The 14839-nt window shown below is 35.9% G+C and overlaps 2 protein-coding genes across 29 annotated transcripts in view; one reads left to right on the top strand and one right to left on the bottom strand.

Annotated features, from left to right (window-relative positions):
- LOC147369959 (uncharacterized) overlaps nt 1-14839 on the bottom strand; it is a 650726-nt gene that overhangs the window by 487699 nt on the left and 148188 nt on the right. The gene's annotated exons all lie outside the window — the stretch shown is intronic.
- ARRDC3 (arrestin domain containing 3) lies at nt 15-14072 on the top strand. Of its 3 annotated transcripts, none has more exons than XR_015168197.1 (8): nt 15-525; nt 4519-4600; nt 6492-6639; nt 7638-7740; nt 8105-8361; nt 8691-8853; nt 9088-9280; nt 11325-14072. XR_015168197.1 is itself a non-coding variant. In XM_086413047.1 (8 exons), exons 1-8 carry the CDS (start codon nt 246-248, stop codon nt 11379-11381), a joined length of 1245 nt encoding a protein of 414 aa, XP_086269173.1. In that variant the 5' UTR covers nt 15-245; the 3' UTR covers nt 11382-14072. The 3 variants fall into 3 exon arrangements, 2 of the variants coding, with proteins under 2 accessions (XP_086269173.1, XP_086269174.1); XM_086413047.1 differs by having other exon boundaries at nt 9126-9280; XM_086413048.1 differs by lacking the exon at nt 6492-6639 and having other exon boundaries at nt 9126-9280.

The following is a 14839-nucleotide window of genomic DNA, read 5'->3' as shown; positions in this document are numbered from 1 at the left end:
GCTTCCAGCCGCCCGTCTTTGTAAGGAGACCACTGAGACTCGCAGAAGCGCGGAGCAGCCAGCAGCCTCTGTGCTGCCCCGACTTTTTAAGAAATCTCAATGAACTATTTGTAAAGAAGCGCTGATCTGCCTGCAAGCTTTTTGCACGGCAAAGACATCGATCAGTGTTAAGTGAGGATCACATCATATATGTGATCTTGACTTTTTTGTCTTACATTATATTTTTTATAGATTTTGTTATAAACATGGTGCTGGGAAAGGTAAAGAGTTTGACAATAAGCTTTGACTGTCTTAATGACAGCAATGTCCCTGTGTATTCTAGTGGGGATACAGTCTCAGGAAGGGTGAATTTAGAAGTTACGGGGGAAATCAGAGTAAAATCTCTTAAAATTCATGCAAGAGGACATGCGAAAGTACGCTGGACCGAATCGAGAAACGCCGGCTCCAATACTGCCTACACACAGAATTACACTGAAGAAGTAGAATATTTCAACCATAAAGACATCTTAATTGGACACGAAAGAGGTAAGTTGTTTTTTGTTTTTTTTTTTAACATTGGTAAGAAATTATTAGACCTTTCTTTGCAAAGTACCTTTTCAATTTTTCTGAGTTAATGTAATCCTGCTCCTAGCATAACATATAGCAGTTTGATAAAGGTTAGCAAAGTTAGAAGATTTGGATTCTCCTTGACATTCATCGTGTGTTAAGCCGTAACGCATGCAGGCATCTGCAAAGTGACTGCAAACTGCACTTATTCAACTACCTCTATACCCGGCTTGGTTTGTGCCATACGCATTTGGAATCCATTTCAACCTTACATATAAATTATGCTTAAAACCGATTCAGTAATTTTACTTTTATATTTTCAAATGAATTGCTAAAGGCTGCAGTCCAATATTAGATTTTTCCCTTATACGCTGCAACCTGACATCTTAAAAACTAAGCTTCAATGAATAACACTTTAAAGTGGGTTAATAGGTGTATTTCATTTTTTAATATTGACACGCAAAAGACTTTTAGAGAATTGACCGTAGTTCTTTGATAAAGGGTTTCTGTGGCTTATTTTGACATATGGTATCAACACCCCACGTGTTTTTTCCCTATTCTTTCCAATTCCTTCAGAAATTTACATCAGGCGTTCTCTATTTTAAAGGACAGCACCAATCATGACCATGTGTTAAAAATCAGTTTTAGAAGCCATTTAGGGTCAGAAATTTTCTTTTCCGAGCATCATGCCGAACTTTGGAACGTGGATTCATTGAAACCCCTGCCAGTCAAATGGAATTGAAAAGTATTCGGCTCATTGGATTTGATTTTTGGTTAGAAAAGGAAGATAAAGGGTTGTCAAAGGGAAAGGGGGTCCTGAGATTTCCAATCTATTGTTTAAATGGTTACATTGTGGAAATATAGGAGACTCTAAGCTTGTTTTTCTAAGTTTCCACCCTTTGTTAGAAGCGGTTCAATCCTGTTTCGGACCAGTTCTGGGGGGTGGTGAGGAGGGGCGCTTGTTCTGCTCTCAGCAGATTGGTTACACGCGTCAGGTGGTGGCGATGACTTAATTCCTAGCCCAAGAAGAATATAATGTGAAAACTGGTTATGTAATTTTGTGCTTCTCCTTTTTAATGCAGTATTTAGTTCGAATGTTGAAATTTTTTAAAAAATAGAGCACGTTTTTAACTTTTTTTTAATTGAAAAATACACACCCATGAGGAAGTGCTAATTGAACTAAGGCCAAGTGTGGAAACGTAGGGTGCTTTGAATTACAGCATGAATGCATTTTTAAAGTATTAAGATGAAATTAGTCTTTTAATTGCGTTTTCAGTTACACACAGATCATTTGCATCCTGAAATAATTTCTAGTTAATCTCTCCAAGCACTTACAGTCGTAAGAAATGGAACTGCCTAATGACAGTCCTGGTATTGGCTGAACAGGACGCCCAGGAGTTTGTATTTGATCCTTCCTTGACTGGTAGCTTTTTTTAAGATGGGTTAGAAGAAACAGGTTTTTAAGGAGTTGTGGTGTGCAGTGGGGTAAAAGTAGAATAATAATACGACTTACGGGGACAAACACAAATTTCAAATGCTTGCACCACGGTTTCATAGTAAAGAACACTATGTTGCACCCCTCGGGACACCCCTCAACCCCTGCAAGCATGGACGAGCTCTTCGGCTTGGAAGAGTTTCAATGACTTTAGAACTGGGACCTCTCAAACTAGCCTGGTAACTGAGGCCCCGCCCCGGGCGGCCGGCGATAGGCGGAGCCGGGTTTGTTAGCCTGTTGCTAAGGCGATGCCAGGCTCTGATTGGATTGGGCGCAGGCGGGTGGGGAGAGAAGGCTCGCCGGCTGGGGCGAGGCTTGGAACCGGCGTGCGCCGGTAAAGGTCCCTCCTGAGCAGCCGCTGCCCCCGCCCCTTCTCGAGTCCCTGCCCGGGCTTCTGGAAGCGCACGGGGCTCCTGTCACATAACGTTCTCCCCCGCTCACCTCACCCCTCTTGCAGACCTGGAAAGGGACGAATTCAGGTTTCAACAGAGAGGAGAGGCAAGCCTTCCAGGTGCCAGGTGGCCCTGGGCGCAACTTTTTAGCTGACAGTTCTCTCACGGGGGAAGTTGAGTGGGCCGGGTTAGCCAGACCCCATTTTCCAGGTTTCTCAGGTGGATGTTGTTAGGAAGCTCCTTTGAACGCTCGTCCCCCCTCGCAGCTGAAACAAAAGCATGTTGCCTGGTCTCTGCAGTCACCAGACGGGCTACCTTGATTTGCCCTGAGGGGAGAGCGAGCCCCCAAGGCTGCGGGACGGGGAAAGTGACACGAACATCGAAGGGAGGGTTTGGTAGGGGCCTTGGCAAGTATTCCCTGTCACCACCACCCCCGCCATTGTTCCCCCCACCACCGGGCTTTTGCGTCCCTTCGCTGCCCCCGCCCCCATTTCCTTTGCCGCAAATGTAAAGGTGTCAGGGTGGCCCGAGCCAGATCGAACCGGTCACCGGCTGGGGCGTGTAAAGCGGAAGCGCTGCGGCGCGCTGGCCCCGCCCCCGTCTCCCCCGGCCGCCAGCAGGCTAGGCTGCGCGAGCGCGAGCGCGAGCGCCGCGCGACATATGCCGTATGTATAGCGGGGCGCGCGGGCGGCGGCGGCGCGCGGGCGGGCCGGCTGGGATCTGCTCGCGCCGGTTTAGGCCGGTCCTCTCCTGCTCCGGTCTAGTTCTTGATTGACAGCCCAGCACTTGTTTACCACGGCGGGGCCGCCGCCGCCGCTCGCCTCAATGAGACTGCTGAGCTGGCACAAAAAGGGAGCGAGAAGGGAAGAAAAGGAGAGACAGGGAGGCAAACTTTGGCCGTCTTCAGGAGGGAGCGGTTTTAAATGGCCCCCAACTCATCAGCCGGCTTTCAGGGCCGAAATCCCGGAGAGAGAATTTGCGGGGGGGGGGGGGGGGGGGGATACTGGTGACAGAAGACTGAGTCGTGATGGTTATTGAATAAAAGGTATCCACATATAGGCACCTTTTTCCCCCCCTCTGAGGGAAGCATGTTTTTTGTGTGTATTTATTACTTTTTTGAGGGAAAGTTAAATGATAATAGCCGTTTCTGATAGCCTCCTAGTTAATGATAAAGGTTTCTACACCGAGGAAACTGCGTTAATAGACATTTATGTAATTAAATTACCTAGTTAGAACGCTTCAGAAAAGCATGTTAAGAATCCAGAACCCCTCCCATATTTCCCTGTGGTGTTTTGTTTTTTTTTTTTTGGTTTTTGTTGTTTTTTTTTTGAGATATTTTGAAAAAGAACCTATTTGATCAAAAGAAATTGGATATAAAATCAAAGGTCATCCTGTTTTTTTCTAGCATTTCTAGCATTTTTCTAGCATCTTCATTTTTCAAGGATGTGTGACCTGTGTTTTCCCGTGAAGCAGGCACATTTTAAGGTACATCTTATATATATGCGAATTTTTAGCTATGAGACTGAGGTCATAATTTTAGGTTCAGTAAGAATTTTTATTTTTGACTATGAAACCGACGTTAAAATCACTGTTCCTTTTTTTTTTTAAACTCCCAACATCTACTTGGCAGTTTTCTAATCATTTGAGTTTTCACATTCACATTTTCCATATAAAAACACATTTTTTTTAAAGGTTTACGTGAATAGTTTTCATTTTATATATAGGCTTATTAGGATAAATTTAAGTAAATGGTTGAAGACAAAGGTAACATCTTAGTATGAGATTTGAGGTCTGAGTCTTTTAGCCTGTAGGATGTTAGCTGTAAATGCTTTGCAGTTTAGGTTGTTTTCCATTAAAAAATCACCTATGGGGTATAAATATTAATTATCCCCATTCTACAGATGAACCAGCTGAAGACAGGAGTTTTATTTTACCCAGAGGAAGTGATGGAAGTTGGAATTAGAATTCAGATCTCTCACACTCCAAAGTTTGTGGCCTTACTTAACTATGTGAGCATCTTTAAAGTTCTGACATCATGAAGAGAGTGTGAAGGTTTATTAATAAATTTTTTGTTTTCTGTTTTAGATGATGATAATTCCGAAGAAGGCTTCAACACTATTCATTCAGGAAGGCATGAATATGCATTCAGCTTCGAGCTTCCACAGACGTAAGTATTTTGTTAACAGGCGTTTTTCATAAACATACTTTCTTTTAAAATGAAACATTGTATATTTAAATATTTTTAGTTTTAAAAAAACCCTTTTCATTACTGAAACTTGCTAGAGGAAAACAATATACTAAAAAAAAAGAAGCTATTTTTTAATCTGGAGTGGCAAAATTATAGAAAGCAAACCTCAATATTCCGTCTCAGGATTTGTATGGTGTTTAAAAGTATTTCATTTAAAGTGAATGAATTGGAAGGTGCTAGTCAAATAGTAAGCACTTAATAGTTCACCATCAGCATTAGCTGAAAAAAGAACATATCAAGTCTGTCATTTAGTAGTTTATAAAAAGTAAGTGTTCTGTCCTTTCTACTGACACTTAGCAACAGCAGTAAGCTAAGAACGTCAAAAAAATTAGGAATATCCTAACTTTAGAAGTAATGTGTGTTTATGATATGAATTCATTAGCTTCTGTGCAAGGAGCTATTGAGAATGTCACACAAGAAATATTGTGATCTAGACTTAAAAGAAAATGTCAATCAGATATCTTAATGTAAGGCCTGGAATATAGGATGAAAGGAAGAAGGAAAGTAAAATATACATAATGTAATAATAAGGTATTAGAGGAAATTATACAAAAACAGTTTTTAAAATAATGCCTTAACATATTAAAGTGGTACTTGTAATGTTTGATTCTGAAAGATAAACTTGAATTACAGAAGATTTTGTCAAGTGCCAAATGTACATAATTCTGTGTGTTCTTTAATTCTAGTACTTATTATATGTGGATAGAGTTCATAAGGAGTATTTTTCAGAGTATCATATTGCTGAAGAACATTTTTAATACAATACCCTAATTACTAAGAGAAATATTTTAAGTTCGTAAATACAATAGGGCTAATACAATTGGGCCTGAATATTTTCAAAGGATGAAGGTGATTTAATATAAATATATATTTTAATTCTTTCAATAAGCCACAGTCATTTAAAATAAACTGTAGAAGTCTTGCATAGATCCTGCATTTTATTTCTCTGTGCTATATAAATTAATGCAGAAGTCTAAAATGTAAAACAAAAAGTAAACACCACTACTCCTCAAAAAAACTAGCACTCTACCTTGTAAATAAATGAAGCTTGTGCATTTGTCTGATGAAATATGAAAAGGAGACTAAATTAACTAAAATAAAATCTTCCACAAGTAATAAAATCCGAGAGTTGAGAAGAATTCTCATTCTTTTGACACAGGTCAACGGAAGAAATCCTTTTTCTTTTTAAGTCTATAATGTAGTTAGAAAACATGGCCAAAAAGAGTTAGAATATAAGTAAATTAGGAAATGGAAAGCATTTTTTTTAAGAGATCAGTGGACTTAATGAAATGTAAAAAGCTTTTGAAGCCATGATGACTATTCCAGACCTTTTCTGGATCTTAATTAGTTGCTATAATAGGAAATAGTAATTTTTAGCTAATGAAAAATGGAGCATCATAGGGAGTTTGGTCTGAATGTTTAACCAGAGTCTAGAATTTCTCAAGAGAAATAGTTAAACAATTCTTAATTTTATTTTTAAACTAAAGTCTTGACCTTTTCAAAAACTGTTCATTTCCAGACTTTGATAATTTTGCCACCAGCATTAAAAGTAGCCTCTTCTTAGTTTAAAGCAATTGTATTCTTCTGGCTTTTTTTAACCAAATTTCTGCAATATTTGACAATTATCTATTTTATTATTTGGAAGGTGTCCCCCCCACCCAGTGACTTATCCCTTTGGAAATATAAATTACACCTTCGATACCTCACTGGTGTATAAACATATAATATATTAACACTTCTATGCTGATCTGCTGTATAATTAATTAAAAAGAGGTGTAAGATTAATATATGATCTTTATATTCTGCACAGACCACTTGCTACCTCATTCGAAGGCCGACATGGCAGTGTGCGCTATTGGGTGAAAGCCGAATTGCACAGGCCTTGGCTTCTACCAGTAAAATTAAAGAAGGAATTTACAGTCTTTGAGCATATAGATATCAACACTCCTTCATTACTGGTAAGAATTGACTGAATTCTTCATTCTCTGTTTTTGGCATATAAATACCAAAGAATAATCACCTACTCTATGTATTCTTTACAATTTATAAATAGTAACTTTATTTTTAAATTACGTAAATATTTTCCAAACTACAGTGAAGAGCAATACTAATTAATGCAGAATATGCTCATATTTTCTGATATTGTAATAACTTGAAGTAAATATTTAAAATAAGACCAATATTTGGTATGAAATATCTCTTAACTCAGAAGATAACAACAGTAACAAAAATAAATCTGTTCCCTGGATACTTTTAGTGGAAAAGGAACAGTAATATCAATTATTACTACAACAATATCACTTAACTTGAAAATATTATAATGTAAAATTTGTACTGCATTGCATTACTCCAATATAGGGATAGTTGTCAAATCATGGGGAGATTATTATTTTCATGAAAAAATTTAAATTCTGTTTTAAAGAAAATCTTTTTTAATTGCATTTTTTCACAAGTTTCAAATTCGAATTCAAAAACTTTACTTGGTTTAAACAAATAATAACATCTTTACACAAATAAGAATCAGTCTTAAAAATGAATTTTCTTTTTTTTACATTCTGGGTTTTACATTTCTCAAAGAAAGATGTTATCATTTGAGATTATAACCAAGTTGCTTTCCAAACTGCCTTTTTTTTTTTAAGGCAGTTTAAATAGAATGTGGAAAGGGTTTTTTTGTTTTTTTTTTTAAGTTGGCTTTTAATTACTGTATGTAGTGTGTGCTAAAACTGTTTATGAAATATGTTAAGCCCTTTTTTCTTTAATTGAATGGAAACTTGTATAAAGACAGAAATACCAGTATAAATCAAAAGCTGTCAGTTGGTGGAAAAGTATATTTGCTACAGAACAGCAACACTGCTTTTAATGTAAAATTATTTAGGAATTGAGGATTATATTTTAAAAATTTTATTCCTGTCTCAATTCATACCTTGATTTTTTTCTCTAAATTTATATCTTACAGTCACCCCAAGCAGGCACAAAAGAAAAGACTCTCTGTTGCTGGTTCTGTACCTCAGGCCCCATATCCTTAAGTGCCAAGATCGAAAGGAAGGGCTATACGCCAGGTACGTATGAGGTGGACTCCCACCAAGACTGATCTTTCTTCATTTAACTTCTGTGCATGAATTTACATTTTTTTCTACTAAATGCAAAGATGGTACAGTATTCTTTGGTAAACTGTCGTAAATTGTGCTTATCCAGTTTTCTTTTGTGAATTGGAATGTAGTCTTGTTTTTTAAATAGCTACTGTCAGTGTGTAGTTGATTTTTAAAAGTTACTTGCTGCTCTTAGGGTGGCTTCTTAATCCGTATGATTCATTGAACTTTCAAACTTTAGTCCAAGAATCTACATTTGTTTGGGGGTTGGTTGGTTGTTTTTTAACAGTAGATATATATATATATATATATATTTTTTTTTTTTTTCCTGTAGGTGAATCAATTCAGATATTTGCTGAGATTGAGAACTGCTCTTCCCGAATGGTGGTGCCAAAGGCAGCCATTTACCAAACACAGGCCTTCTATGCCAAAGGGAAAATGAAGGAAGTCAAACAGCTTGTGGCTAACTTGCGTGGGGAATCCTTATCATCTGGAAAGACAGAGACGTGGAATGGCAAGTTGCTGAAAATTCCACCAGTCTCTCCCTCCATCCTTGACTGTAGTATAATCCGTGTGGAATATTCACTAATGGTACGTACAGATTTAAGGGTTTCGAGTGGATGTTTTCTGAAGTTTTAATGTCATAAGGGTATCATTTTTGTCTTGTATCTAGAATATTATTTTTTTTCCATATATGATAGATATAGTTACATGTAATTCTTTATATAACTTGGACTATAGTTACTCATTTTACCTGAGGTCAGTGTACCATATAACAGTGTACATAATGGAGAAATTTTTCAAGTATATCATTAAAAAATGAAGTAGATGAGGACCTCAGACAATAGATTGGGTTATTTCTTCTTAAAAAAGAAATAGTGCTTGGGATTCTAAACCTAACATTTCTTTTTATTGTCTAGGTATATGTGGATATTCCTGGAGCTATGGATTTATTTCTTAATTTGCCACTTGTCATTGGTACCATTCCTCTACATCCATTTGGAAGCAGAACCTCAAGTGTAAGCAGTCAGTGTAGCATGAACATGAACTGGCTTGGTTTATCCCTACCTGAAAGACCTGAAGGTAATAATTTGATAATGCGTATCTAAGCTTAATCTGGTATTTGCAAGAAAATAATTTTGCTTCTGATATTTTATGATTAGATAAAATTTGTCTGTATTGAAGAATGGGGTGTGCCCCTAATGTTAGATTTAAAATGTATATTTCCCTAGTTTTAATCACAAGACAGATTATTATTATTTTACTTTGACATTCATTTTTAATACCTTCTATTCTGTGTATTTTGACATGCATAAGAACATGCTGTTCGAATTGCGTGTATCTTTTTCCTTCAGCACCACCCAGCTATGCAGAAGTGGTAACAGAGGAACAAAGACGGAACAATCTTGCACCAGGGAGTGCTTGTGATGACTTTGAGAGAGCACTTCAAGGACCACTGTTTGCATATATTCAAGAGTTTCGTTTCTTGCCTCCACCCCTTTATTCAGAGGTAAGCATCACACCCTCAAGTACAAAATGGGCTGACTCTTACTAAGCAATATTGCAGAGTTTCTGAAAATACAGTTAGGTTTTGATTATCATGGTAAGAGAGAAATAAATAATTTTGAACAACAGATTAAAAGTTAGATTGTCAATACTTAATACAAAGTCTGACCCAGCATTGGACTGGTCTCTTATATTATTGGCTAAATAAAGATAATGATCTAACCTAATGCTTGTAACATGCCAGTTAAAGGAATAAATATTTTAAAGCATCTGTAGAACTGGCATTTGCAACCATTGATTAGATAGCTAGAATTTATCTTACTCGTCATCCTTTTTAATTTTTGTATTTCCGCATTCTCAGTGATAGGGGAAAATAACATTTGCAGTAACGTACTTAAACAGCATTCCTACACGGTTAGATTATTTTTATTCGTCTCAAGTAACTAAGCACTTATATGAATAAAACATGGCCCTTATTTGGGAGAAGTGTACAGACTGGTGAGGAAAAAAACTAAGAAGCAAAATATTACATAACAACGTGATAGGAATGCACAGTTCATTTGAGGAGCAGCTTATTGGGTCTTGAGGCTTCCCTAAGAAGGTGATTGTTAAGCTGATTCTTAAAGAGTAAATTTTCTCAAAATATAGAATATTCCAGGCGGGAAGAAAAATAGGAGTTGGGGAGAAATCCAGCAATTTCAGGATACTTCAGAATGTATACATATGCATATATGTAATATGCATTGTAAGAGATTTTAGAATTGGCCTTGATAACTATATTACCAGATAACTTTTTAAATCACTGGAATCAGCTTTTGTTTTTTTGTTGCTATAGTTTAGACAGCTATTTTGCAGTGAAATACTACTCCCAAGAAAGATACAAGAGGATTGTTTCACTCTTCTACAAGTTGTTTTTATTTTTTTCCCCTTAATTCCGTGACTAGAATAGTCAATTTTCATTTGGATGTGATTAATATGAAATCCACTGTATTCATTGATTATAGGATGTTCCAAAATCTGTTCTGTTCTCTGCAAATTCTTTTTTGCACATAGTTTTTTTGTCTCACTATTTCAGTTCATGAAATTTTTCATTAGATGCTAAAAGTATCCTCCCACTTGTTAGAAATACTTTCACTACATTTTTATTTTGACATTTCTGTCTTGGTTATTAAGTTCCTCATTTGTGATTTGATCTGAGGCATCTTAGTTGTACAACAGGCATTTTTAAAGAATGGCAATCTTAAGTATCCACTTTTAAGCAATTTGTCATAAAATTCTACCTTCTTTTAAAATGAAGTAAAGCTAATTAAAAGAATATAAAACTTTTAAAAGGCTAAATTGGTTCAGGATGTGATTTAATTGTTTAACATCTAGTCATATTGGGGATGGGGGGGATTCTTGATTGTATTAAAGCTATTTTGAATTTTTTTTTTCTTTAAAGGATAGTCATTAAAAAGAAAGAAAAGTTGTTAAGTGCATATGAATGTCACTACAGAAAGAGGCAAAATCGGCTATCTATGGAGCATTTGAGTTCATCATTCTTATTTCTTGATACACACTATATTTATTCCTAGGCTCTCTCTGGGGCTTTAGGCTCATGAGCTATCACCTCAAGTAAACACCAAGAACATTGTTTACACAACTACATTCTTCCCAAAGCCTAGGGAAAACATCAGTTGACTTTTTGGTAATAGGATGAAATGGAAACTGTAGGAGAAAATCATCTCTATGAAAATGTTGGCCATTATATATTTAAGTCTTAAGTTCTATTAAGTGCTGAATAAAGCTCCTGTTATCTGATAAAATATTACCCTTAGCTTTTGTTAAATAAAACTATCCTGGCATACCTCTACAAATATAATTGTTAATCTAGTAATTGAATAGCAAGTCCTTCATAAATGATACTAATCCTTTCTTCCCCATACAAGGCCTTTATGTTCATTCTGATTACAGCATTCAAAATATTAGCCTGTTTGCTACATTCTTACTAAATGCTATCAGTTAACTTTGGTTTTGAGGTTTTTGTTTCTGTTTTTTTCCCTTTCTAGATTGATCCAAATCCTGATCAGCCAGCTGATGATAGACCATCTTGCCCCTCTCGCTGAAGGAATACTTGGTTAAATCAAGTTGACGTGGGTTCTGAACTGTATCTCTTCCCTTCCCGGCTGAGGACAGAGAAGTATCTTGGAAACATGTTTTCAGAGGAAGTGGAATAGCTTTTGCCCAGAAAAATGGCAAACATGAAACAACCAGTGATCACGCTTTAGAAGCCTACAGCAACATTCTGGGACTGCTCCAACATGCTTGAAGATCTAAGCTTTTCTCCTTTAAAACTGGCACATACTAAGAGCAGTCTTCTTAGCCTATGGTCATACGTGTCAAGACACCACGTTGTAAAGAGGGATGATTTCCTTCTTTTGATTTGAAAATTTGCACATGCTCAATGCTTACATTGTGCGGTTCAATGTCACTACAGCTTTTTTTTTTTCCATTTATGCCAGACTCTTGATACTCTTTTAAAACTTGTTTGTGGTGAGCACAACAAGGAACAAAAGAAAGCTTTGAAAGAAACTTTAACATGAAAAAAAATGCACTGACATTTTTTTTTTTATTTAATATAGCCTGGACTTTACCTGCGTATGCACATGCTCAGAATTGTCCTACTAGGCTGACCATGTATCACCTCTTCAGCTTGGATCCTATTGTGGATTTATTTACAAACATCAAATGCCTTCAAGCCAATCCTTCTTGCTGTATGTTTGCAGCCTACTGTGGTAGATAAGCAACAGATATGTGGGAAAAGAGATAAGAGGAGGAAGCTAATAGACTTTGTCAAGATTGTATACCTTCTTGGTTTCTTTTAAGAATTTGTTGCCTTTCTACTATTACAGCAAAGCAGCATTTTGTTATTGACTGCCTAAAATCACTTAATCTCAGGTGAACGCATCACTTGCCAAACTGTTGGAATGCTATTTGTGTTTTGTTGCACTGTTGAGTTATTTTTTGTTTGTTTGGTTGGCTTTTTGGAGAGGGAAATTTGGAAAAGGGACATACACAAAAGTGATAACCCACCCGCATTCCCTTTTTATCATTACATATAAGAAGAAGCTAGCAGAGCTGAGAATGGAGTCAAGAAAGGCAGTATGGCAGGCACCAGCAAAGAGTTAAGGGCTGTTGCTCTTACAAATTATTGTTATTTTTTATTATTATTTTAAAAGTATGGAAGTTTTCCGGTCACTGGAAAGGAGGAGAAAGTGCATTTATTTTTATACAGAGTTACTTAATTACCTCCAAAACACATATGTTGGAAATCATTTTTGCTGGTGCAGGGTATTTTCATGAGCAGGAATATGGATGTTCAGATTATGAGAGAGCTCATTTTATACATTTCCTGTCCTGCTCAAGCTTCACAGCTTGAAAGCCCCAGTATATTATAAAAGTATAGAATGTAAAAATTAGAAATACTAGAATATTTGTTGGAATCGTTATTTTTTTTGTTTTTGTTTTTTTAAACAAAAGTATGTTTTTCCATAACCTAAAGAAGATTTTGCTAAATGAGAGAAATCATTCACTTTGAGTATATATAGTTATGAAGAATGATCACATCACTAAATTACAACTTGTGTGAAAGATAATTTACAGTTGGCTCATAAATATACCAGCATTCATTAAGACCCTTAAAACTGCATTTTCCAAGGTACCAAGTGTACTGAATGTCTTTATTTTAGAAGGATTTCAGCTCTGATTTTTTTTTTTTTTTTTTTTTTAATGAAAATCAGCATCTCTGATGTTGCAGCATATGTGTGAAATGGGTCTTATATCTATCCTGCCATTTAATCCCACAGTTAATAAAGTGGCTGAAAATAATAGTAACTCTGGCTTGGTGCTTGACCTGGTTAAATACTGTCTTAAAGCTTCATACAAAACAAATAGGCTTTTCCATAAGTGGCCTTTAAGAAAACATGGAAGACAATTCATGTTTGAAAAATGCTGACAGGGTGAAGAAAGCCCATGTAAAAATGAATCGCGTTTTAAGTGATTCGGTTAAAGGGTTTGGGCTCCCGTAGCAAACTAATACTAGATAATAAGGAAATGGGGGTGAATATTTTTTTATTGTTGTTAAATCATTTTGTGAATGTCCCCCTCAAAAGAAGCTAATGGAATATTTGGCATAAAGGGCATTTGGTGGTTTTTGTTGGGGGGGGGGGGGTGGGTTGTCAGAAAATCCCTTTTCTTTTCTCTCTTCTTATGTCTAACTGACTAGGGAACAATTGTTGATATGCATAGCATTGGAATACTTATCACCATATACTCTTATAAATAACACTTGAGGAAGGAATGACCAATATTCTAATAATTGGCACTGGGTCACAAAATGTGATACAATTTTAAATATATAAAACTTTATCAAATAAAGTTTTATTTTCCCCATTATTCCTTTACTTTCTTACTTAGAGGCATTACTCTTTTCTAAATATTGGTCAATTCTTGATATAAGATATGAGCTTCACAGGTGTATTCCAGTATTCAAAGATAGATTCCTGATTTTTCAATTAGGAAAAGTAAAATCCAAAATGTTAGCAAAACGAAGTGCAATATTAAATGTTTGCTTTATAGATTATATTCTATGGCTGTTTGTAATTCCCTTTTTTTCTTCTCTTTTATTTGGTGCTGAATATGTCCTTGTAGGCTGTTTTAAGAAAACAACATGTGGGAAATGATTTAATTTTTCCTATTGCTCTTCCTTGTGGAAAATAAAAGTGTTTCTTTTTTTTTTTTTTTTCTTTTTTATAAAATTGTTTGGAGATTTATTTGAATTTTAATCATTTTAGTAACTCATCATACATGCAAACACTATTAAGACTACAATTAGGGAGTTCCCTGGTGGTCTAGTGGTTAGAATCAGGCCCTTTCAGTGCCGTGGCGCAGGTTCAACCCTAGTTGAAGAACTGAGACCCTGCAAGCCCCAAAAAGTAAAAAAAAAAACAAAACTTATTTTAAGCCTTGCTGGATAAGAATTGTTTCTAGATCTCTACTAGTGGAGAGGAATTTTTTAATATAAATTATCATTGTTTTACTTAATTCATTAAGTGATAGATGCTTTTTTTTTTTTTTTTTTTTAGTTTAGAAGTTCAGTATGTTTCCATGTTATAATATGAACCAGACTGAACCAGGTATGTTTTCACTTCTCAGGTACTAACTCTGATGGGTCCCAAGTTTCTAGTATTTCAAGAGCACATAAATTTAGAAATTGTATTAATCTAAAAATAATTTTTCTAAATTTTAAAACCTTTTTTTCCTCAAAGAATGTCTGGATTTTATAGTGGTTTGTAACATTAAGTAACATTTGGAATCACACTTAGAAGTTACCTTCTTACAGTGTTTATATACTCATGGATGAGCTGTCAAGTTGTACATTACTATATGATTCTCCCCTATTCTCAAATGTATATACACATGGAAGAAGTGTGCTACAAAGTGACATTAAGAGACAGACATTTGTAATCGATTTTATAGCAATACACTATCCTTGTTAAGTAAAACCAATCTGCACAATATCTTA

Source organism: Bos grunniens, chromosome 7 (assembly GCF_055505025.1).
Source record: "Bos grunniens cultivar Pamir isolate PY7600 chromosome 7, Bosgru_T2T1.0, whole genome shotgun sequence".
NCBI classification, from domain to species: Eukaryota; Metazoa; Chordata; class Mammalia; order Artiodactyla; family Bovidae; genus Bos; species Bos grunniens.
Note: the sequence above shows the minus strand (reverse complement) of the source record. Positions and strands in the feature narration are given on the sequence as shown.